This window comes from Drosophila takahashii, chromosome X (genome assembly GCF_030179915.1).
Source record: "Drosophila takahashii strain IR98-3 E-12201 chromosome X, DtakHiC1v2, whole genome shotgun sequence".
Classification (NCBI taxonomy): domain Eukaryota; kingdom Metazoa; phylum Arthropoda; class Insecta; order Diptera; family Drosophilidae; genus Drosophila; species Drosophila takahashii.
The window spans coordinates 11,268,971-11,295,893 of NC_091683.1; the positions used below are offsets into that span (position 1 = coordinate 11,268,971).

General features: G+C 37.9%; 1 protein-coding gene across 38 annotated transcripts in view; it reads left to right on the forward strand.

The window, feature by feature from the left end:
• The window catches only part of trol (terribly reduced optic lobes), an 83,202-nt gene that overhangs the window by 8,728 nt on the left and 47,551 nt on the right, over positions 1–26,923 (forward strand). For 30 of the 38 annotated variants that reach the window (XM_070218447.1, XM_070218418.1, XM_070218421.1 and 27 more), the window contains exons 3-8: positions 15,764–16,244; positions 16,362–16,539; positions 16,610–16,773; positions 17,106–17,198; positions 17,780–17,968; positions 18,379–18,639. In XM_070218447.1, the coding sequence (XP_070074548.1) occupies positions 15,764–16,244; positions 16,362–16,539; positions 16,610–16,773; positions 17,106–17,198; positions 17,780–17,968; positions 18,379–18,639 (1,366 nt within the window). Of the gene's footprint in view, positions 1–15,763; positions 16,245–16,361; positions 16,540–16,609; positions 16,774–17,105; positions 17,199–17,779; positions 17,969–18,378; positions 18,640–22,887; positions 23,026–26,923 lie in introns of those variants that run through there. The other 8 variants (XM_070218422.1, XM_044396086.1, XM_070218445.1 and 5 more) reach the window with 3 other exon arrangements.

Below are 26,923 nucleotides of genomic sequence, written 5' to 3' on the forward strand. Positions count from 1 at the left end.
TGGGCAGATAGATAAGACGGAAAGATAAACAGATAGATGTGCCACTAAATTGAAAGATAAATAAATAAACCTAGGATAGAAGATGGATAGAAATGAATAGCTACATTATTATGTTAAATTTCTTAATATAATTATTCCAGTGACTATGGTAATCGTCTCTTGTTGCCATCTAACCCCATGTTACACTCAATCCGAGACGTTTAAGTTAACTACCTCATTACACCCGAACATTTTCTCAGAAATTTACATAAAAAAGCTTATGAGTTTGTATTTCGCCATAACTTGTTGCTTTTGAAAACTAGCAAATTGTTTTTTTTTTGTCTCTGGGTCATAGAACCTGCCAAATGGCTAATGTTAATGGTCTAGGATGGTATATATTATGCGAGTGGCCTTCCAAGTGACAGGGCTTTCGAGTGAAAAAGCCTCGCACTTTGGACCTCCATCGACAGTTTGACAGCCATTGATGTATTGTCAGCTGGATGAGAGACTACATATGTATGTGTATATGTAAGAGGCAGACTGAGGCTGCGGCTGTTTTCGAGACCCAGTTATGCAGTTATGATGGATAGATGTCTTTGGGGGCTATGCCCATGTAGGTGCAGCTTACGCTAATGCAGTTCAAGTGTTGGAATCATAGAAGAAATAACTTTTCTGTTTTGCTGACGCTGCCGCGGAAAATGTGCAGCAAAGCGAGTCGAGTCCACACACAGTCACCCCTCTCGAAATAGAGTCCCTTCATAGCCCCGGCAAGAAAAGAAGAAATCAACAAGCCGCAAGTCAAGAGGTTGTCTCCTCTCAAGACCCCTATTCCCGCGAAACCCCCTCCATCCCACTATTATATCTTCTTGTGTGTGACAATGAGAAGGAGGTCTACAGCCAACAACAACGGCACTGGAAAAAATCTTGGGATGTCTTGGGGTATTGAGAAGGAATTCCTCCAAGGACTTTTTTCCAAAGCGAAGGTCAAAACTAGTTGGGAATTATAAGAAGTGAAACGAGGGTATGCATTATATAAGAGTTTTAAAGACCTATTCTCCACTTTTTTTGTGGCTACTTTTATAATAATTAAGTAAAATATTTAAGAATATTTTTTCTGTTCTAAGGAACTTTAATCTTTGGTGCCATTATTTTCTTCGCGTGTAAATCTTAGCAGATTTTCAGGCAGTAAAAGTAACAGAGTCTGTAATTACGTTTACTTGTTGTCTGATGTTGCACTCTTCATTTTGTATTTTTCCCTTTCGCATTGTAATACCTTTAATAAGCAGGATGACGTTGCACTTGACAACAACTGCAGCATCCAGGAGCAAGCGAGATGGCAATAGGGTGCGAGGGGGAGAGGGAGAAGCAGAGGGCGCGAGGTTGCAGGAGGTTACCTTTGTTGCAGCTGGCGGGCTTTTGTTCTGGGTGCCGCACTTGAGGTCACCTCCATTTAGTCTACCTAGTCTACTCACATATAAATATAATGCCAACCCATTCTCATCTCCCGATATTATATTCTCTCTGGGTTTTTTGAGGTTAGATTTTGAGCCAAAACAACAACAACAACAGTCAAGGGTTTTCGCACTGCGACATTATGGATTTATTTCGTTTTAAAGATAATATCATTGGACATTTAATCAACAAGATTATTATATTTTTGTTATCCTGCTTTCATAGTAAAAATGTGTGTAAATATCATCCAACTATTATATTAAGAAAATTCACTTCCCTTTGATTTAATCGTTGTAGCATAGCAGACCTATAAATTATATACATTCGTACTTGCCATAAGCTCTCAATTCTTTTTAAAGCAAGCAATGCATAAAAGTCACTCTTATCTGATCCACATTAGTGTCATTATGATCCCCCAAATGCAGAGTGAAGCTTTTGGCTTTGGCTTTGGCTTTCCAGAACCCCTGATTTTGGGCATCGGGAGCATATAGGCCTATCGGCGGGGATCGGATTGTATTGGATCGCATAGGGAAACGTGCTTTGCATATTGGCCGCGCCCACTTGGTGCGCCAAACACGTCGCAATCGCTGAGCCCACACTCAGAAAATGAATCGCCCTGAATTTTAGAAAATCGCCTATGGATTTGCTTCACTGGCGATTTTTTTCTTTAAAATAAAAAAATTTTCTACTGGTAAAGAAAATTTTCTTCCAATTAATCAAAATTCATTAAATTCAAGAAATATTCCAGAAATATAGAAAAAAATCGCCAGTAAAGCAAATCCATAGGCGATTTTCTAAAATTTTTTTTTGAGTGCAGACAAAAAGCTGGAAAGAAGAAAAATGAAATATAAAAAACCCGGCAGACAGTCTTCAAACTTAGATTGGAATGGCCTAAGCCGGATAATTTATGCCGCTTCCAAGACAGTTCCTCTGCTCATTCAGCGACGCCTTTTGCATACGCCAAAAAATCAAGAAAAAATAAAAAATAAATATAGGTATGGGCAGGGGTATAGGAAAAAAAAATATCAGAAAGAGCCTGGAGAGTCCAGAGAATTGCTAGAAAATTGGTAAGCCACAATAATGTTTTTTTTAGGCCATTTGATTGATTCCTCGCCTCGGCTTTTTTTTTCGGTTTTTACGATTAGCTAGCGATGAGGTAATATCTGGGTAAGGCGATAAGCCCGATCCGAGGTCGGTGTCGTCAGCGGGGAAACGATAAGTCTGCCGGTACGATTACGATAAGTTAACCGCCGGCTACGTCAATACTTAATTTATAGATATTTTCCCGACTTCTTTTTGGCTCTTTTCGATGCATAAACACCAAAAATATTGTGGTATAATATCTGTGAGATCTAAGCTGAATCTTTCATTTTTATGATAAAGGATATTCGTACAACACTTTAAACCATTTTCAAATTAATTGTGTGTCAAGGATTCTGGATAGCTAATTTCAAGTCACGTTTTCCAAAGCAGACTTATTTGAGTCATCATAAATATGTTCAGTCGAGCACTTATGGTACACGTGCTAGCGACTTGGCCCATAAGGAAGTTGGCAACACGAAATTGAAATGGAAATATAATAAAATAAAAAGTGATGTGGCTATTAAACAATCTGCGGACAGCACAACTATGCGTAGTGCCTACCGCCTCCATATATATTTGTGTACACACTCACTCAGGTAATTAAGTTTGAAGTTGAGGCACAAAAAGCAAAGCATTCAGCTGAAAAAGCTGAAAACCCAAACAAAAATAATAGAAAATCAAGTTGAAAAACCCGCAAAAAGCGACTAAACTGTAAAGCACTCCCGGCGTAGCAATAGCGTTGCACACAGAGAAAAAAACAGTGATCTTAAAATTGATCACTCTATTATTACGTTTATACCACAACTTGATGATAACATTTCTTATTATAAATAGTTTCTTCACTTTACGATTTTTAATTTAATTTAATTTTATAAATATAATGTGTATTTCTGTCTCTATAGAGTTATTTTTTTATTATGCTGGAATATTCGATTATAAAATTTTGTTTGCCATTATATCAAATTTGACATTTGTTATCTACTTAAATTGATATAAGTATTTTTTTTGCCTCAACATCCGATTACACTATAATAATATATCGAAATTTCTTTCTGTGCTGTGGCAGCGCAGTCGCCGTCGTGCTGACCTACAACGAGGCGCCTTCGTCACCAACGCCGCCCCTTTGTCGTTCGTCACTCGTCTGTCGTCTCACGGCGTCTGTGCGTGCCTAATGAGTTGCTGTAATGCAAAACCAAAAATTTTCATACGACCGTCTGCCCATTGTGAGTGGCTGTAACATATAGCCTGGCCCACATAGACACAGATCGCCTGCCGGCCACAGTGGGTCCCAAAAGTAGGGGGACTGAAAAATGAATATTATTTCTTAGACTGATTTAAACACATTTTAAAATAAATAAATAATTATAATAGTATATAAAGAGGGAATGATATTCAATAATTAAAACCCTTTAATATTTTTTAATACAAATTCATCACCTACCAGTCTCCACTGTGGCAAGTATCTGGCTTAGGTAGCCGCCGAGTGTCTAAAACAAATTGCACGCAATTAAACACGCTCCATGCCGACTGAATCTTGCCCCACTCGGTGGTGCAGAGTTCGCTGGTGGTGTAGTTGCATTCGTATGGATGACGTACACGGAAAGAAAAATTGATAAAATATTATATGATAAGTTTTTAACCGGTTAAAGATGCAAAATGCATCAGCCAACGTTCTTTTTATCGATTTAGAAGTGCTCATATATTAATTTTAAATCCCTCATCGAGCTGTGATTTTTCTTCTGTGTACTGCATCATGCCGCGTCACCCGCCGGCGGCTCTGCCATTTGCGATTTGCATCGCCCACCAAGATTTATTTATATATATGTATATTTTTGCATCAGGAAAAGGAGAAGGAGGAGGCGGCGGCTAGAGCTTCACTTATTTGGGTGGCTTAACCGCTCTCCAAAAGTCGCTCTACTGGCTTGCAGTTCTCCTTTTTTTGGCTCTTCAGTTTTATGACTGTGTAATTTCGATGTTAACATCTTGATGGCCGAACTTTGATTAATGGCCTCTGGGCTCTTCGTTTTCGTCTCCGGATTTTGGATTTCGGAGACCGATGATAATGATTGCTGCACATTGCACACTGCACACTGCAGTTTTAGCGCCAATGGCAATCTGATTTATGCCGCAAATAGTCTAGCGGATAGTCATATCATTTTGCTCCCTGAGCCTATGACATCATCCGATTGGGACTCCAACTCTCTGCGGTCAACTCGTTTTTATTTTTAGTTTTTTATGCACTTATGACTCGCTCTACGGGGTACTTTTTGAATTTGGGGCTGACTTCAAAGTGAAACGAAATTCAGTTTCAAAAAAATTGTCAAAAATATGTCTAAAAATTAAAATCTACATTTTTAATGCAGATTTTTAGATTAATTAATTAGAGGTATACCACTTTAAAATCTGACTAAAATTGGCCAAGTAATGAGCCGAAAAGTTTTGGGTTTGGGTCACCATTTGGAATATAATTTTTTGGAATATAGTAAAAATTAAACAAATTTCCAAAATCTATTAAGAGATAAGATAGAGGATATTGCCTAGTCGGATATCCCCTTTGCACGCCAACTTTTTGTTCGACTGACTGCTGGGTTGGATGCAAATGACACAGATTCGCGACTTGGTCGCCTGGAGTTTGCATAAATCTCGCCGATCGCTGATGGGTATTAGTAAGTATTATCGCGAAATGTGGCCCATGGGCAAAAGTACAGGGTGACCTCACTATTGCACTAGACAAACGGACAAAACGGACAGGCGGACGTCAGTCGTGCGGTCACCTTTTGCTCTTTTTGGACGATAAGCTACCGAGAATAATTGTCACCTCCTTGAGCTGCCTTCGTGATGAATAATGAATATTGGTTGGACCGTCTTGCAGTTATCTGCTCAAACTTATCTGCTCGCCTTGGTGTATACGTGATATTATATCCAAGAAAATATTTACTCACTGCAAAGACGACTAATATCTTTGGCATACCGAAGTGTTATAAATAGGCCATGTTTACAACGTTTAAGCTAAATGATATGCTAAATAAGTGATGACTAGCTTTGGTTTCCTTATAATTCGCTATTTTCCCCGCAATCTTTTTTTTAACTGTACCACGATGATTTAAGACCCTGCTACCTTAAACACCTGTTGCATTCATCGGTTTTCCTCCCAACAATCGCAAGTTAAGTCTTCAAAATTATCGAAATAAATCTTTACTACCGTAATAATTATAGTAATCCAAGGAAATTGTGACATTTAAATGCCAGCAAATGATGATAAATGCCGGGATGCGCGAATTTAAGTGTGCTGCAATCTTGATTTTGCCATTTTGGCATCATTTCATTCAGTATTCGGTGAAAAGAGCAGGGGATTCCCCCGTTTTTAGTGTTCCTTGCTGTTGCTGTGGTTACAAGGTCGCCTCGCCAGGTTTTCCCCGTTTTCCGGGAGGCGGAGGTCCGTGTACCAAGGGGTTAAAAGGTCAGATTGCAAATTGCGGTGGGGGGCAGTCAGTTAAAACTTGCAAAAGTTTAGATAAATTAAAACTGAATACACACGTGGCCACAGAAATGTTTCTGCCGACAGAAAACTTTAACTGATACTCTCTCAGTATCTCAGTCTCTCAGTCTGTCTGTCTGTCCCGGTGTTTTTGTTGTTTTGTTGTCGGTCAAATGAAATTGTAGCAGAAGCACTCCAACAACGGCAACAGGAAGCCAAAATGTTTTTCCAGGGCAACATTTTGGGTTGGGTAGGTGGCTAGGTAGTCAGTCGTCGGTAGTCTCTCTGAACTTGCCTTTTCTAATTGAGCTCGGGTTTCAGACAAAAAAGCGCCGTGATGTACAGCAGCTCGAACTCTCTGGCCAAAAAGGGTTAATCATGGCAGCACTTCTTGGCCTAAGCCCCATTAACCTGCTAAAGATCCCAGATGCACTCAGGAAAAAACAGAAGAATATACTACAATCAAAATACCGAATTTCCACAAAAAAAAACATTATTTTGACCAAAACAATGCAAATATTGATTCAAATATGGATTGCCATACCTTCTGAAATCGTCATTAAATTTCCAATCGATTGGCATCTAAACCTCTACATATTATTTTTTAGCCATTTTTCGCAAAAAATCATGAAAAAAAATGGAAAATTGGCGAAAATTTTATTTTTCCAAAATCACACGGAAAGTGTCATGGATTTAATTATTATTTTGTTATCTGTTCAAAACAGTATGTATTTTTGGTGTAAGACCATTTTTGGCCAAGTTACAGCAAAAAAACCAAATGAAAAATTCATATTTTTACCAAAAACCCAGATCCCAATTTTTCACAGAAAAATAATTAGTTTTTAGACCGTAACATTGGAAATATTGATACAAATATGGAATGTCATACCTTTCTGAACTCGTTGTTAAATTTTCAATCGATTGGCATTTAAACCTGGACATTGAATTTTTTGGCCATTTTTCGCAAAAAATAAATTCCATGCGCAGATCACTCAGGTGAAAAAAGATAGGAATCAACTATTTAATAGCCAAAATATAAACATTAATTATAATAATCATATAATTAATATGAATTTTTCCCAGTGTCGCAGTGCCGGACCAATTTATTGGCTTTAATTAATATTCATTCAATAAAACGCAATCAATAATCAGAGGTTGAGGGGCTGGCTTTTTACTACTTGTGGAATATCGCTGTAGCCGAGTAGCCCGTGTTTCTGTTATCAGCTAACCGCTGAGACTATAAATAAAGGCAACTAAAATGTGTGTAATAAAACGCACTGAGCACACACAGTCCACCAACAAATTGATTCAGCAGCATGAACAGCTGAAGAACAAATTACGTAAATGCTTTTTATAGAAGTTCAAGTCATTGAAATTCGAATTCACTTCCTCGAATGCCTCGAATGCGACCGATCCGATCCGCCATACACAACCCAACACAACAGGCACACGCATTTTTATAAAAATACATATATGTACGAGCAATTCGCCTGCTGCTTTCATAATCAGCTTGTACAAAAAAAAGAAAAGAAAAATATCAAGGCACACAACAAATTGAGGCCATTGGGACTCTAAACTAAACGATAACCAGAAAATACGAGGAAAAATGTAGGGAAAAAGAAGTTCTCTGATGAATGTGCCTGCCTGCCAATAAAGCAATTCAATTTCATTTAAACAAATAAATGACAATCAAAAGGCGACACACAACATTATTTAACAAATTATTCACAAAAAAAAAGGAACTGATGAATATAGATGGGAAACATATGTAAACAAATTGGAAACACAAAATGTGTTGGATATCTACAAAATTTATCAGTTGTTCCCAAAAATAAAAAGCAAACACAAATTGATTGAGCTGTCAAAATAAAATAAATTCCATGAAAATATCACTCACTGAGGATCGAAATGATGTGGAAAATTGTGTGTGACTCTTGCGCAATTTTCGCCTTTATCTGAAGTCATCACTATAAATATGCGGGTTTGAAGGCACACACACATCATAAAATCTGATAGCAAAAACCCACTGAGGGGTTATTACTCAGCTTCAGATTATTACAAAATATGCGCGAATGGCCAAAACGAGAGGGCCATAAAAACATTGAAATAAAAAATAAAAACAAAACGTAAGGAACCACGAAAGTGCTGAGAACATGGCTCATAAAAGTGAGCAGCAATCGTAATGGCAATCAAAAGGTGCACAACATACCGCGAATCTTTTGGTCCGTGAGAAGGAAAATATCAGGGAAAATAAAAATCATAGTTTAAAAAGAAAAAGACGCTTCAAACTAAGAAAATATTTATTTTCATACCATAATTATGTAAATAAAATTAAAAGAAATTCAAGCCTCCTTCCACTGGCAATTAATGCCAGCAATATTTGGTTTTCATGATTTTTTTATTACCAATTTTTCTTCGACCAAATTTGTAACCTAATTAGACACATTAATTACGCGCAATTGTTGGGAGGGCCCAAAAACTCTCAGTTCAGGTGGACGGGTAATGCAAATTGATGGACTGCTCCACCCTCTTTTCCTCTCGCCTGTGCTTGTGCCTGCTAATGCAGACAAATGACAGCCAAAGGCACCTGAAAATGGCAGGATGAGGACATGGACATCCGCAGAAGAAGAAGGAGCATCCGCATCATTGTCACGTAGCTTCTAAGTGCCACAAATTACGCACGCAAATTGGCTTTGTTGTGTCAGCGGTTGGGTGGGTGGTTTCTGGGTGGTTTGGTGGCGTTTTGGGTGCGTGGGTGGTGCTGCAGCATCGATAGTTTCCCTGCAATCGGTCCAATCAACTGGGAGAAATAATTAATACCTGTTAAAGAGGCATGTTGATCAGTGGCGGATCCAAGTTTTGGTTGTTTGTTTGTTGCATACTTTTTGGGTACCACTTTGCGCTTGAAAACCATTTGGAAACTAATATTTGAATTGTTTCTAAATTACAAACATTAAAAGTAATATTTTTTTCAACGAGAAAAATATTTAAATTTTATTAATATTTAAATTAAGTGTTAAGATTGTTTGAGATCTCTTATATTTTTCAGCTCATTTAATATATTTTTCTGCGTGTATGCAGCTCTGGGGGAAGAACAAAATTCGACCATTAAACGGGGCTTAGGAGCAGCAACAACAAAGTAACTGCACTTCCTGAGCTATATATATACATTCAGGGGGGGCGGGGGGAGTGGCTCAAGCTGGCTGACAACTTAATATGAGGCACGAACCAAGTCAACCAAGCCGGCCAAGAAGCCTCAAGTCCCAAGCCTCATGTCAAAAAAAAAAAGAAAAGATAGTGGCGAGGAGGGGGAAAAAGCTGGCGAAATGCTGCCGACAACTTAAAGGCGTTAATGGTCGTTTGTTTTATGAGAAATTGCCAAAACGTGAGCGGCATCCTGATTTTTTTTTTTTCTGGGGAGGAATCACCGCACAGAGACATCAAAGCGCCCAGGATCAACAGTCGCCAAGCGTGCTCCTCTATATTTTTTATATTTCTCTGTATTTTCCTCGAGTCCCTCCTCTTTTTACTTTCTGCTGCAGGACGTGACAACCTTGGAGTGGCTTCAACATTTAAATGAGTTTGTGCAACATAATAAAAAAAAAGAAAGGAAAACAAAACATAAATATTAGCGTCAACAACATTGTCAGGCTGCGCTGAACTTTGACTTGCCCTTTTGCCACCTCGGCCACAAATCAAAGCTCAAGCAGGTGTCAATGTAACCGCTTTGTTGACTCTTGTTTACGATACCCTGGAATGGGACCATATTGTCATATGAGGAGGAAAAAATAGATTTATTATAAAGTAAATTGTTTGCCCAAAAACTCTATAAAATTCATTAAAAATAAAATCAATTAAGTCTAATAATAATATTTTAAGCAACCATAACTTTTGGTAAAAGAATATTCTAAACATTTTATATCGAAAATCAAAAGACCCCACTACATGTCCTCTAACTTCCATATCTCGTGTTCTGAAACCATTGTCGTGTGGAATTTAATTTCCTCCCCATTGTAAGTGCATCCCACATGATTCTCTGGATGAGCAGGTGGTCCCTGGCCCGAGATCTTTGCCCAGAGTAAATAATAATAATAGAAATAAAAACAACAGGTCAGTTCACAGTGGCAATCAACGCGCGGCAGTTGAATTGAATTATTTGTTTATGTCAGCGAAATGAAAGGTTTCCACGGGAGAATTAAGCAGAAAGAGCAAGTGAATGAAGGCAGCTTTCCTTTTGATTCACTTTTACTATGGGAAAAACATGTTTTGCCTTGTGCAAGTAGCTAAAGCTGTTGAAACTTAAAGACCTGTGACGATATGATAACAAGTCACTACTAATATTTTAAACCATTAAAATGGAAAACATTTTCAAAAAACATATTTCTAACAGATGTTAGATGTTAAGTTTTGGGAACTCATAAATAACACTGAATAATTTTCCAGTGAAAATTTCCAGTGTGGAATAATCAGATTTTGCCGTGGACGAAAATGCAAATGATCAGGATGAACGTGATGATGATAATGATCATCGCCCGAGTTCCATTGACGCCCACTGAGAAGAAAAGATATGGGGAAAAACTAATTAAATCAAAGCAATTGCTAAAGCGTACAGTTTAATTAAGCACATGAGACATAAGAGCGTAGCACTAAATATTTCCTGCTGAGCGGGTTCTCGGGATTGGGATCGGAATCTTCAGAGTACATACATACAAATATAAATCTGGGTCCCCAAGTCTTAGAAGTATGGCCATCGTATGGCCCACAGGTCGCTCCCAGCGGAATTTCTGGCTGAATCTCGGAATGATGATTGACGGCCATCATCGCGTAATCTTCTCTAGGCGGAGGATTACGGCGTCAATTGCTTTGCACTTGCTCCACAGACCCAGATTCTTCAGCTTGATGTCACTCGGATGCACTTTCTACCTACTGCCTTTCGTCTAAAGTACTATTTTCGTTTTATTTTTATTTATCATATTTTTTGTTTTTGGTTTGGTTTGGTTTTGTGGGGCGAGGAACAGGAATTCGTCTGGCAATTACCTTGACGCTAGTTTTTAATCAAATTTTCACATGTTTCTACCCCCAATTTCCTTTTACGTTTTCCCGCTTTCCACTACGCCGTCTCGCTTTTCTGTGATAATTGTGGCCAAAACACAAAGTTGGCTCCTGACACACACATGTGCCTTTGTAGACAGTGTCTGTTTCTGCCTAATTCTTGATACTCTTTTTGGCAGGGACGTAACACTATATCACAAAGAAAATTGATAAACTTTTGTAAATGGAAGAATTTTAATTTTCAGATTATTTGTATTTATTTTTAATATTTTCAAATGACAAAGACTATTTCTTAACTGAATAATATATTACAGATAATTTATTTCATCGCATTATATTTTTGATTATTATTTTTAAATGCAAAAAAAATGTACCTAATTGATTAAATAATTTTAGATTTCAGTTCGATATTCTGTAATTATTTTTAATCACTTGTAATGAATACAATTTTTGTTAGCAATTAAATTTAAATACCTTGTGGAAATGCATCCCGAATTCCATTTTTTTACGGGTGCATCCTTTCCATTTTGCTCTTTTTGTACCTCTGTGTGTTTGTTTTATTTTTTGTAGTCTATTGTGGCTTTGCGAGCTGAGAGTTTTTGGCCCAGCCACGCCCCCCTGGACAGCCGCCCACCGCCGTCTGGCGTGCCTTTTGGCCACAAATTGTGCGCAGTCAGTCAGTCAGTCAGTTAGTCAATAACTTTTTCTTTCGGAGGAGGAGGATGAAGGAGTAGGAGAGTTTCCCTTTTTCCCCCCTTTTTCTGGATGTATATGCGATCGATTTAACGAGAATTGGCTGGCCTGTCTGCTGCGATTTTTGAACATGATGAAAATAAATTGCCAGCACACATATGTGCGCCAAATTTATGACTGGCCAAAAAGGGGGAGTGGCCCAGGCCCAGTCTCAATAATGTGTAATTTGTCTTGCAGGAAATGAGCCCAGGCAGCCGCAAAAAAAAAAAAACAAGGAGAATAAAAATCTAAAAAAATGCCTTGTCCATTTGAGGGTTCAATGCACGCATACTGATTTTATTCGGGGAGTGGTAAAAGTGGGTGGTGCAAATGGCGACCTTCCGCCCCAAACTGACCCACTTGATGCCCACCCCCTCCCCCACACACACACACACTCGCGTGCAACAAGTTGAGACAATTGACAGTAGCCAGGCATTCTGTCTGCTTATTTTCCCTCTTTTCTTCGCTTTTCCTCTCACTCGTTTTCCCCTCGCTTTTCACTTGCATAAATCTAGATGCAGATGCAGATGCATTTCGCAAAAATGGGTTCAAGGACACTGCGTTGTCATCTAATTGGGCGGGCACATAAATTTAAACATTTCTCATTGTTTCCACGCCAGCGTATTTATTTATTTTCGCCGCTTGCCGTTCGCACGTTGCGTATGCGTAATAATTCATTTCGACACTCATTTCGGGATTGCAAATGGCATTTACAGTGGGGGCAGCGAAACTAGCAACACCAATTTAAGACATTATTTACAAATAAAATAAAATATGAGCTCCTAAGCTGAATAGATCTCTTTATTGATTATTATTTTACAATTGCAGTTGTTTTGCTTTGAAAATCCATTAAAATTCAATAAATATTAAAAATTAATGTAAGATAAGTATCTATGTAACCATGATTTAAATAATTGAAACGAAATATTTGAAATTTTCCCAAATTTTATAAAATTACTTATTTTTTTGACTCCGCTGTGCATTTGATGCAATGTGGGCGGCACAGTTTAGAAGCCACTGTAGTGATCAGGCCATGCTGTTTTTTTGCATTAGCGAACAGCTCGAGTAATCACAATAAACGCTACGAAAGGAATCTGTGTCAAGCATGCCGACTGTCCCTCCGCCGGAATCGCGGCTATAAACGGTCAGCAGATGGCACTTTAGCCGACCAAACGGACAGGAATCGGATTTAGAACGCTTAAATACGATTAAATATTAAATAAATAAAGTGGTTTCAAAAGGCAATAAAACTAAGCATTATGGAAATATTAGCAGGGCGTTAAAGTTTTGTTGTTGGCTGAACAAAAAATTTTCATAAATTTTTAATTTGGTAGCTTTAAAATGGTTCCCCAATTTTATTTGCTCTAAAATTTACAAAATTATTGTGACTTATTAATTTTGTATGCTTAGGAAATAGGACAAATCATAGCGCATTTAAATCAGGAAATAGTTTGCTACAAACTAATAACTTGAAGTTAATTGGTGAGCTCGCCAATCGATTGGGGGAACTCTTTAACGTGATATCGATAGCTTAGACCTGATTTCGACAGCATTATTATGTGTAACACACACCGAACAAGCACAAACTTGCCGAAAAACATGGGCCAACTTCAAAGTCGTGGCACGTGACTATGCAGCTTCATAAGACAGCCGTTCAGCCAAAACCACACAAAACAACCCAGTTTCTACCCCTACCCACGCCCACCGCCTTTTCACCACTCAGAACCCTAAAAAAACAACAACAAAAATCAGACACAGCGTAGACAAAACGCAGACAATGCTTAAAACTCAAAACAACAATGAAACCAAAACAATCTGCCATAATTCGTCACTGAAGTTTATTCAACTTTGATTTTAAACAGTTGTCGTTCATTGTACATTTTTGAAGTTGAAAAACTGTGAAGCTTTACTTTTATTTTCCATAATGAAATATGATGTCCATTTAAAAATAATTGAATTTATAAACAGGATTAAAATGTTAAGAACTCCTGTCTATTGTTAATAATTTAAAATATTCAATGAAATATATTCTTCATTTCTTATAAATTTAGTTTATAGAACTTAAAAGGTTTTGTGTGCTAACAAATTGAAAATGGGAGACAAATGCTCCCTTCCTTATTTTCCCACCTTTTTTTCCACCTCCAAATGCTATCTGCCATTCCTGTGTTTTTCCATTATCTTTTTAGTTTATCGAGGAATTTCGATAAGAGGATAGAAGGTTCTCGGGCCATGCACATTTGGCCCACATTCCATTTATTACACCTTAAAAAAAGGGAATAGATTAAATACAAATAATATTCATGAATAAGATTCAAGTTATTAAGTTTATAAATATTTTTCACATATTTGGTAAAATTGTTACTAAGAAAAAAAATTAAATTATATGGGATAAAAAAATATATATGATAATAGAAAAATAAAATATATCATAATTTTTCCCTTGTGTACGGGAAACGTGGGAAGAGCGGAGCAGAAGAAAAGCTTTCCTCGGGCGAAAGAGAGCATCGAACATCAATTTTGTGGCCAGATATGATCGTTCTTTTCGGGGTGAAGAAGGGAGTTGGGGGTCGTCAAAAGAAGGCGTTGGCCAAGTGAAAAGGGGCGGGGCATTATTGTGTGTGTGTGGCACATGTTAAACATGCGGGGCAAGTGCTTTTAATCAGCCAAAGGCAACACTAAATATGACGTAGCACGCGTCTTTTCCTGACACTTCCACTCAAAACAACAATGGGTTGGGGGAGTTATAAAAAAACTCTGGGCTGGGGTAAATCGAAAATAGTGCCAGAACCGATGACCGTAAAAGAAATGAAAAGAAATTGACACTTGAAATCAATGCTCAATTAAAAAGTCGACCAAAATAGATCGGAAGTGGGTAAAAATAGGGGTGAGGGACTAGAAGGAATTAAAAGGGGGTTCACATGTAAGGAAAAATGATAATAAATGGAGCACTGGTAAGCTCAACGCCTGAAATTCTTAATGGGTTTACTGGAACTTAAACGCTTAGGTGATTGTGTATAAAAAACCAAATGTTTTTATTTTTAAGCCTAAAAAAAGTCAAATTTAGATAATAGAACTCCCAAAGATAAAGTCAATTTTCCAAGCTCCAAATAATGTTAAATCTAACAGCGATGTTATGTTCCGCAATTGTGGGGAAAATCTAGCCGAGACACAGTGCTTCTCAAACTGCAGCCCGCATTTCATTGCTTAGCAAGGACAGAAACCGAAATGAAAAGTTTCCTGCCCGGAAAAACGCAAAAAAGTACGAGAAAGCTGTTGGAAAAAAGGGTGGTTTAGGAAAATGAGGGAAAAACTGTGCAGCTTTGAAAGCAATTAATTGCAGGGCTTCGCATTTTATAATTAGTTTGTGCTGATAACTAACGATTCCCATCACCTTAGGAAAAATTTAATTTTTCACCAATTTTTGCATTTTTGATAACAATTTTTTGGAAAAAAAATACAATAAGTGAAAATTTCTAGGTTTGAATGCCAATCGATTGACACTCCATATTTGGATCAGTAACTGAGATTTTAGGGTCAAAAATATGGATTCGAATTTTCGAAGAAAATATGAATTTGAATCTACGTCGAAAATGGTGTTTTGATGGTTTTTTAGTCCTATCTCAGACAATTCAAGGCGTACAATCAAAAGACCGGCTGTTTTTAACAGCTAACGACCTAAACTAACCATCCCCATCATTTTCTGGAAAATTTATTTTTTTTGATAAATTTTCACATTTTTGACAAGGGGTGACATCACTTTTTTTTGCAAAAAATTGTCAAATTTAAAAATTTCTAGGTTTGAATGTCAATCGATTGGGAATTTAATTACGAGCTCATCGAGGTATGACACTCCATGTTTGGATCATTATTTGCATTATTATGAATAAAAAACTGATATCTTAGGCTGAAAAATATGGATTCCAATTTTCCAATTTGTATTATTTAATAATGTATCATTATTAATGTATATTAATCTTATCGTTTTAGCAAATTACGAAAAGTAAAGTTGATGACCAGGACTTTATACTGGCCGACACACAATCGCTGCAGGGCAGCGTTGACCTTGACGATGACGAAGCGTTCCTGATTCCTCCGGATTCCGAAGAGAAGTTGGATAAGAAGTTCACGCCGGAGGGCAACTGGTGGAGCCAGGGGCTCCATCGTGTTCGCCGCTCCCTAAATAGCTTCTTCGGCTCCGACGACGATGATCAGGAAAAGGAACGTGAGCGTCAGAGGCAAAGGCAAAATAATCGCGATGCCGCCAACCGGCAAAAGGAACTTCGGCGCCAGCAAAAGGAGAGCCAGAACCGCGAGAAGCAGCTGCGATTGGAGCGCCAGGAGAGGCAGCGCCTTGCCAAGCGGAACAATCACGTGGTCTTCAATCGCGTCACCGATCCCCGCAAGCGGGCATCCGACCTTTACGACGAGAACGAGGCATCTGGCCTAAACGAGGAGGAAACCACCACCTGTGAGTAAACAATTTCAGTAAATTATCTGGCTAAATATCTGAAATTAAAAAAATACAGAACGCGAATTCTTTAGGATTTGTATTAATTTTTAATTATTTTTATATTTATCCCCTTAGATCGCACCTACTTTGTTGTTAATGAGCCATATTCAGACGACTACAAGGAGCGGGACAGCCTCCAGTTCCAGAATCTGCAAAAACTTCTTGACGAGGACCTGCGCAACTTCTTCAATCGCAATTTCGAAAATAACGATGATGAAGAGCAGGAAATCCATAGCACCCTAGAGCGAGTCGAGTGAGTATAAAAATATTTAATATTATTATATAATGCAAAGAATTTCTAATCAAATTTATCACCTCTACAGTCAAACCAAGGACCATTTTAAAATTCGCGTGCAACTTAGGGTAGATCTGCCCAGTTCAATCAACGACTTTGGAAGTAAGTTGGAGCAACAACTGAATGTCTACAAGCGAATCGATCGTTTGGGTGCCAGTACCGATGGCGTCTTCACCTTTACCGAATCGAGCGGTAAGTTCTTAAGGATCCACTTAATCCAAAGCTCCTCTCTCTTTTCCTGCAATCTGCGTTGCTTTGGTGTGAGATGCCGCTTGTAGAAACCTATGCCTTCCAATTTTCCGAAAAAGGGATGCAAACTAGTTGTTAAAAATGTTAAATAAAAATATCTAGAGTTTTTAAATCACTTATAAAGGCCTCAAAAGTATGCCATCGTAATTTTTTTCATATTCGAAAATAAAGAAAACAATATCTAGTAATTGTTTAACTAAACTGAAGCTTGCATCCCTTTCCCTCAATCCAAATCACGGAAATCAACACTTTTTCTTTATCCATAACCCCGAAAGTCTACAAATACGAACACCAATACGATATTGTGACACCGAGAGTAATTGTATCTGGACAACCGATAACTGAAAAACCAGTCGAAGCACCCCAAGGTTTGTCCACATATCCAAGGAAGACAACGAGCCGAAAGTAACGAGATTGCCTATGTATTGATGTGACTAACCCGGCAATTTTCGAAACGCGAAAAAAAAACAACTATCTCTTAAATAGCGCTAAAATAATCTTTGGGTCTGCTTTGGCTTATATTATCTCATTATTTTCTTAAATCAGGTATTGAATTTTAAGTTTGAAGGGAATTTCCAACCAAATAACATTTAGATGTGATATTTTAAACTACATAGCTAGCTCATCTTATGTAGTTCTGTGTTTTGTATTAGTTGTCTTAGTTCAATTCAAATTGGTTTGAAAAATGGTGAGATATTATAGTAAATCCGGAGTGGACCTCTATGTGTGCTTAAGAATATGACCTGTGTGTGTGTGCGTTATCTTGTGACCCCTTGAAATCTGTGAACGTCTCTCATCATCGAATTTGTGCCGCTTCATGCTTCACCAGCTCCACTCTGTCTCCATATTTCTGTGATCTCTGTCTCCAATTCTGTCTCTACGTCTTGTTTTGGGAAATTGCCCAGAACTTCCAAGTCCCCAGAAACTAATCCACTTTTTGACCTCACAGAATTCGATGAGGATCCTATCGAAGTTGCATTGCCCACGGATGAGGTGGAGGGCTCCGGCCAAGATTCCGGTAGCTGTCGCGGCGATGCCACCTTCCAGTGTCGAAGGAGTGGAAAGACTATTTGCGATGAAATGCGATGCGATGGATCTCGCGATTGTCCCGATGCCGAGGACGAGGAAGGCTGCGAGGGTAAATGTCCTACGAGTTCAATAACCGATCATCTCCAAAGACCTCCCAGCTCATAATCGATCGTTCCGCATCGTCTAATCTCCATATCTCTGTACTTAAGGGGGTCATCTTGTAGCTCAAGATTTCTTATGATCACCATAAATAGAGCTGCAAAAGAGTCGACTATTTTTGATTTAAGATTTGGGATTTATTTTTAATGTTCTGCTAATGGACTTAAGAATTCGCGCCTAATGTTCAATCTAAAGTTGATACTTTTGCAGCCCTATATCCCATTAAAAAGTCAACGTATCATACATTTAGAATTTGCCCGGTTCGATCGTTCATTTTCATTTTATTTGGCTTATTCTATTGCTTTGATTTTAATTTTGATTTGTTTTTTTCCTACTTCCTTTTAATTTGGCGCTCCTCAGTTTGCAACGAACTTCAGTTCAAGTGCGATAACAAGTGTCTGCCGCTCAATAAGCGCTGCGATAATCGATACGATTGTGAGGATCAGACGGACGAGGCTGGTTGTCAACGGTACGAAGTAGAAGAGTCTCAGCCTCAGCCGCAGCCGCAACCTCAGCCTGAACCGGAACCTGAACCTGAACCTGAGCCTGAGCCTGAACCTGAACCAGAACCAGAACCTGAAGAGCCTATAACAGACAATGAACAGCCTGAGCAAAACTCAGGTAAGTTATTTCGATTATGTTGCTTCATTTCGTTCGATTATTTATTATTTGGTTATATGATTCCGGTACGGGTTTAACAAAGGTTCGGCAAAAGTATTCGATTGTTTTTCGATAGTAATATTTTTATACAAGACTTTTAGTTTGGAAATATCGAAGTTCTGATACTGAAGCTCAAGAATTCGCGTCTTTTATTTCGGTTTGCTTTGTTGCCCGGGTGATCTCATTGCTCTAGTGTCTGCGTTCTGCGGTCGTTCAGAGTGGTTCGTCCGCTCATTCAGAACTATGCTCTCTGTAATGGCCAAATAAATTCCGCATATTAATTGGCCCGATAAACGAATATTTCCACTGAGTGCCACACATGCCTTTCGGTTGATTTTTTTCTTTGTAATATCTTTTGTATTTTATTTATGGCCTTTGGCTCTCGTTGTTTCGTTCTTTCGACTTGAATTAAGTTTTCTATCGCAGGCAGTCAATTGGGTTAAATATTTGATTTTCTAATGGATTTGCAATGCATACGAATTCTGTGGTCTCCACCAAGGCGGCGTCTTTTGGCACATAATCGAATGCTTTCCCATTCATCCATTTTGGTTAAATTAAAGGCATTCCGGCAGGCAGATTTGGCAGTAATGCTTAATATTTTAGTTTTTATTGAGGAAGGGAATTGGGAAATTATTGGGAAATTTACTGTTGTGCATTTTCCGCATTCCATTAACAAATTTCATATTAATATTTCTTAATATTACTAAGATCGGTTCCAATTTGACGTGTTCCACTTCTGGAAACCTTTGCCAAATGAAATGTATTCAAATTTCGCACAATCGCGTCCTCCCATTGACCCTGAACATCAGCTTACCACCCCCGATATTCTCCTCTTTCCAACTCAACCAACCTCATGCTGTGCAAATTGCAGCGAGAAAGGAAACGAATACAAAAAAAGGAACAAAAACATAAATGTAAATAGTAGCGGAGACAAAAAGGCGAAACAAGCGTTCTACCAAAAAGTGAAATTACAAACCAACTTCCCACCCACATCCACATCCATCCGCAGACCGCAATTCTAGCAACCCAAAAAACCAGATTACAATATCCATGAAATATGCCACAAAAGTCGGGAGCGCAGCGAGAGAAAAAATATGTTATATAGATGGTGATTTGGGGTCTGACAAGCAGTGTGTGTCCATAGAGAGTGTGTGTGTGTGTGTGCGTGTGTTGTGTCGACAGCTAACAGCAAAAACAATTTGCAACAGATTAAAATTACCCCTAAGCGTATTATAAACTTAAATAATCCTCTTGCAGTGCAAGAACAACAAGAACCACCCCGAAATCCCGAATCCCGAGTCCTGACTCCTTATATCCAAGCTCGCAGATTCCCAGCTCGCTTTTACTACTTTTGGGGGCGTGTTAAGTGCTGTCAACGAGATTAAATGCAATGCCAGAGGTCGCCACCCACCAAACGGCACACACGCACCAAGCTCCAAATAAAAAAAAGTTGTGTCCTTGGAAATTTAATGAATTTTCAACACTCCACTCCAGGGCATCCGAAAAAAGAAGCTAAGAAAATGGGGTGGAAAATGGGATGCGTTGGAATTAGTTGGGATAGTTAGTTTTTTAAGGTGGCTTACTTCATTTCTTTGAATAATACTGGGCTTAATAATAATCTATAATTACCATTCTACAAAATAAAATATATATAAAAAAATTACTAACATGATATATGGTTCTGTTATCAAGAGTAAAATAGATACGAAAAACGGAAGTATAAAGTTTTCTTGCTTTGACAACCCTTTCATTTGTTTTCCACTGATAAAAAAGTATATATATTTTTAATTGAGCTCGAATTCGATTTCTTGGCCATCAGCCAAACAAAAGAGACCTTGAGTCGGATTCTTCAGTTCGGTTGCCCTTTTTTGCCATTTGGGTTAATGAAGGCAATATTCGTGGATTTCAATGCAGCTATTTGCTTTATGTTTCTACACCCTACGTATTCTCTACTTTTGTTGTTGTTGTCATTCTGAAATCTGAAACTTCCGCGACTTTTTTCGGATGGTTTCGAAAGTGCGTCAATGTGCTGTGCACAGCTTGCACTTGAAGCTTGAATTGTATTTTGAGTTGAGTTTTTAGTGCGGCTCTGCTTTTATCATTATGCAATGTATGTAGTTGGGAAATCTAATTACTACCCCTTACTTTTTTTGCCCTCGCCCATTTTGTAATTTGGTATTCAAAGTTGAATTTATGAGCCATATGTGTATTTTTTGTGTGCTTTTGCGGCTGCATTGGGTTTTTGTTGATTAAATTTGGCAAAGACAACTTGCACTTTTCCCTTCCCCTATTTTTATTTGTTTTTCTTGCTTTTGCCCGCGAGTCAATTAGCGGCTTCAGTTTGCCTGAACTGTGTTAAATGGCTGCAGATTTCAATGTGCTCACCCAGCAACCACACACAAGTACCAGTAAAATATAAAAAAAAATACAAAAAACAATGCACAAATGGACAAGGAAAGTGGGCAACATCTAGGTGGCCACACATATGCAAATTGAATTTGCCAGCCAACGCTTTTCTTTTCTCGCCAAGCGCCAAAAAGGGCGAAAATTAAGCCAAGAAAGAAGTACACAAACCAGCAAATGGCAAAACAAAAGAAGGGGAAGACAAAATATAGAATGGTGGGTATAGGAAATCGGAAAGGAGACCAGAAGATACCCTTTAAAAAATAAGGAAAAAAAATTATATTTTTTAAATTATAGAAATTCAAAGAAATAACTGATATTCTAAATATTTCATTCATATATTTATAGTTTTCACTTTTGTCTTCTAAGCTTTTTAAAAAGCTAAATTTATTGTTCACTTCTGTTGACGTGTGTCCTAAATCATCTTCTATGAGCCATAAATTGTTCGAACATTACGTAATCATTAAAATAGGTAAATGGGTATGCAGTGTTTCTCGGTTAGCCATATGTCAGTCATTATTAAATAATACATAAAATTTTGCAATATTTTGTACTTATTTTTAAACAATTCTAATTACAAATTTTTTCTTCAAACAAAAAAAATCATAGGAAAAAATTCTATAATTTTCAACTACCCTTCGGCTTGCAAGACCTGCGAAAAATCTGTTGAAATCATAAAAAAGCATAACAGCAAACAATGCCAGCCCCTGCCACGCCCCCCGCCCCACGGGGGAGTTGTGCATGTCTGATGAGCTTCGCTTGGGTGTGTGCGTGTGTGTGTCTGTCGGTGTGTTTACACGGGTTCTATTTGTAATATACCTAGAATGGGTTTTCAATTGACCTTACCAATTACAAAAATTATTAGGCTTTTTTTTTCTATTTCATTTCTAAAATTTTTAATCAAAAGAGGTTATTTTCAAAATAATAAGGGGTCGAAATATTGCTGATAAGAAAATAGGCCACTAATTTATTTATAATCATTTATAAATAATTATTCATTGTTTTGGCAATATTTTTTTCAAAAAATTTGTTTTTTGCGCATAAACGTAATTTGTGTTGCAAGGGAAAAGCGAAAAACTTGGCGCGTCGGTGTTGCTTCCTTTTGCTGCTGCTGCTTGTTTTGTTGTCTACATAAAATTCTAAAAATGGTGCATAAAAAAGTAAAATACAATATTTACCAGAAGCAATTTTTAAAAGTTGAAATTTGAAAACCTCCGACGGCGCAAGCGCAACAAATTGTAGTTTACCAATTTTTCAAACCATACCTTTGGCAACATGTTGTAAAGCCTGATTAGTCTATTTAACTTGATTATGTAATTAATTTAAATTTTATTTTATTTAATTATAAAGATTATTAATTTGTATTTTTATTTTGACATTCCTGCAACTTGCAACAGCCACATGTTGCAACTAAAACACTGACAAATTCTTTCCACCACCTGTTTAGTACTTTTTTCCCAAATAAATAATTTTTAAAAATACTTTTATTATGTTAATATAATATCTATGCATATTCTGGTTGCTTCGCTTGATATTCCGGCAACATGCTTAGTTTTTTCGGCGGCCAGCAGCAACATGTTGCAACTTAAGCCTTTGGCAACTTCAGCCATCATCTGGTTGGCTGTTCGTTCGGCTTTTCTGATGTCGTCGCACTCGGCTCCTAACTTTTGGCACTCGGAACTCGGCAATCGGCCATCGACAATCGGGCTTCCATGCTCGTGTGCCTTCCGAGCAATTCCGCTACGCCTGCTCAACGAACGCTTGCCAGTTGCGGGGCTTTTGAGTTTCCAACTCAGTATTCAGATTCAGTTCAACGTGAGGCGTTTGCGTGTGCGTTACGTTGGCGCGACTTTGGTTCCAGCTCAGTAGTAGTACCAAGAACATCCTTACTTCTCGATTAGTGTCTCCCGAATCTCATCGGACCAGTTGTAAAACAAGAAAAGTGTAATCCCCCCGTTTTTTTTGTTAATATTTTTTTTCAATTGTGCTGAAAACTCTGAAAAGAACATATAAAATTTAAAACAGCCTGTTGGTGTGCGAAAATCCTCTGCAATTTCTGTTCTGTGTGCGTGATCTACGATTTTGTGCGAACTTATCTCTTTCCAGAAACTCCACCATTTGTTGATTTTGGACTTACGTTTCACGGCCATTGTAGATAAAATCTTATTATAAAAATTTACTAGCTGAAACGTTTGGTTTTCCTTCGAATTTATCTAAAATGTTTTCAAGTTTAGTTCTTGACGGGACTAAAAGACACTCTTTTGGTAGTATTTAAATGAGATAGAAGAATTATGTAAAGTTATTCCATAAAAACCGATATATCTTCACAAAATTCTATTATACTAAAGTTTGAAAGGCATTTATTGTTTTAAATTTTAAATGGTTTTCAAATTATAGTTGAAAATTAATTTGATGGCTTCAAAACGGGTTTGAATATTATTAAAATGTATGAAATGACTTTATGCAATTGAATTTGAACTTGGTGTTCTTATGGCCTGTAAATTGCATACATTTTGAGACCTCCATATAAAACGTCTATCAAACAAGATCAGTTGAAATCGAGCGATAAACTCAGTCAAACAATGTTTGCTCAGCTCACCGATTGTGAATGGATAAAGGCAAATATTTGCCATCGGTTATTAATTTAGCTGGCTGACATCTTGTGGTTCCCCAATGTTATTGTTGGTCTTGCGGTTGCATTTTGAGGTGACTGCTATTAATGCCATTAATGTTGTGATTGTTGTTCTTGTGACTGCACATTGCCTGTTGTGTCGCCTGTTGCCAGGTCGTAAATCTCAATCAAAGAAGTTTAGAGGACCCAAAGAGCTAACAGGCGAGAGATTGGGCATATAAATCTCGTTTCGTTTCGGCAGAGACAAAAAACAAACAGCCGAGTGAAAAATGTTAAATATTTCTGACACTGATTGCTCACTTGATATAGCTGATATAGCTGCCGCCCTCGAAACTCCTCGACAGGCTGAAAATAGCTGGGTAAAATAGCGGGGAAAATGCGGAAGAAAGGCGCTGACAAATTTCCCGACGGGGGCTGACAAAAATATCCGCCCAAATATGGATGAACCAAGGCTATTTTCGGAATACTTATGATCTGGATGTTCTTTATTTGGATTTTCTGGAATCTGCATTCCATTCGATCCATTCTTCAGCGCTTCACTTATTTTTACTTCATTCGGCTGTCTGTCAAATGCAATTTGCTTCGCTCGGCACAATAATAATGCTAATTCCGATGCCATAATGTCAGGATCGGCGGGGATCGTCTTGCGGAGTTTGTGGGAAAACAAGTGTGCAAACTTTCTGCAATATCGGCACTTTTTCCCTTGCCAATTTGGCCAATATTTGTTGTTAGAGAGAAGTTTTTGTTGATTTAAGAAAAATTATTTAGAGATTGGGGGTTTTCAGTACTTTGGGAGTTTCAGGGAATTTAATGGTATACTTTAGCGCGAAGGAATCATTGAAAGAACTTGGATAACGGTGTTTGATTAACATATTTCAAGGAATTTGAAAATATTGAGTTATAATGATCTCAAGTTCTATTATCATACTTTTTAAAAAAGATTTCTTAACTTATAAAATGTTAATAATATTCGTCCAACGATTGAACGTTTTGTAACCTCAAAGAAATTTCCATTTTATCCGCGGGATAAGCTTTTTCTGATTTAAGCCAGCTCTTGGCGATGAATGCACTTGTGCACTTGCCACTTGGCGTTCTTAAACGGACATTAGATAAAAGCACTATATGCATCATTAATTTTAATGACGGTTAATATGAAGGCGTTGTGGGTGGTAGATGGTGGGTGGTGGGTTAGGTGTGGGAGTTTTGGCTAAAAACTTGGCCGCAATTTGAGTTTCTAATGACTCCAAAAACTCATCATTAACAACTCGCGGATCCTGGACTCCCGCAACCGTGGACCCGTGCATTTTGGGATGAATGCATCTTCGGTGAATGGGATCTGCCGGGCCGGAGCATCTCCATCTCATTAACGAAAAGCCTTTATTGTGTGTTGTGTGTTGGCGGCGGTGCAATTCACCAATTTATTATGCGTAACATGTTGGGTAACTCGAAACTTGGCCAAAATGCTGCCGGCTGGAGGCTGAAATACTGAGTACTGAGCACTGAGCACTGAGCACTGAGCACTGAGCACTGAGTACCGAACACTGAACACTGAAGACTAAAGACCACTTACCGTTTGGACAAACTGCAAACTAAAAGCATTCCTTTAATGCTCGGTTAATTGAAACATACTCTCCGGGCCGCCGGCAAACAACTTTTTTGCGATATAATAATTGAAAAATGCAGGCATCTTGCCAAAGCCGCATAAACAACAAAGCTTTTAGGCGCGTATCTCACAGATACGTTTATCTGCCCCTTTAAAACTAAAAAAAAAAATAAAATACAGACAAAAAGAAACTGAAACTAAAACTGAAACGAAAACGAAAACCTTTCACAATCGACAATCGCCACTCGACTTTGCACTCAGATGTCAGATGTCCGCCAGTTTGCTCTATATTATCCCTCAGATTTATATATGGCACACACATAAACATCTCAAGTTCAAGTTCATTAGGGAAAAAAGCAGAAAAGAAAAAAAAACCCCGCAATTTGTTGTAATTTATGCGCGAAATTTTTCATTTATTTTCCTGCCCATTTTGCGCAAAATTTGCACAGCGGGATGGAAAAGAAATCGCTGATTCTTCGGGAAGTGGATTATATAGTGGGCCATACGAAATGGGTATTAATTGGTCACGTTTTGGATATGTTTGCTCGCTAATAATTCACGATAAATGCAGTGAGTCAGGTTGAGATAGGAATCGGAATCGGAATGGAAATCGAAATGTTTGCTCTCATAATGGGATTACGTAATTCAAGGGGAATCGTGTTGGAAAGATCAAAGTGCTTGAATAAAATTGAAGATCAGTAGAGGCGATAAATATCAAGGGTGTTTATATAAATAAGGCTTTTTAAAACTTCTTTAAAGATTTCTCAAGATTTTTGTAATATCTTTAATTTGCAAGAGCCGAGGAAAATCACGCACAAATGTTCACCATTACGATAAATATTTTCCAGCACGCTGATAAAGGTTTATTATTGTCATTTCTGCTTCAATTTTCATTTGACACTCCTGCCAAAGGGCGCGCACAATAAGAAATGGGAATTTGTTCTTTATTATATGGAAATATATATATATATATCTCAGATATGAAGGCCAAACAATTGAATGCTGATGAAGCCTGCAAGCTCCTGGCGGGGGGCTCTTCATCCTTGAATAAGGATTCTCCTGCGCGGCGTTATTTAAAATTAAGCAAACACTTAATGGCGCTAGGTTCGCAGTTGCTTCTTTGCGACGCATCGAGCTGGTGTTTTTCACTTACACTGGGAAAAAAATGTGAAAAAATTGTTCTAGGCAAAAGAAAGGCTTTTCGAGAGGATTTGAAAAGATAACTTTTACAGGAATAAAATCTTCCATATTTTAATTGAATAATGTTTTAAATATATAAAATATGGAAATAAAAACAATTTATAGGGATTTTTGGTATAAGATAACTTAACTTTATTTTAAAGACCAAAAACATAGTACTAATATTTTTTTCAAGTGCAGCCCAGCCACTTCTCGACTTTGGCCGCATAGACAAAGACGGAAGTCCGGAGTGGACTTCACTAGTGGGTGGCAGTGGTAGTGTGTGGGTCACCATCGAGTGGGTGGCAGTGTGTGTGTGTGTGGGTCACCAGTGGGCGGGTTGTTTTGGGTCCTTCATTGCTTTCATTTGTAACGGAAATGTTTGTTAAAGTATCCTTCTTTTTGTTGTTGTTAATGCGTTCAGTTTG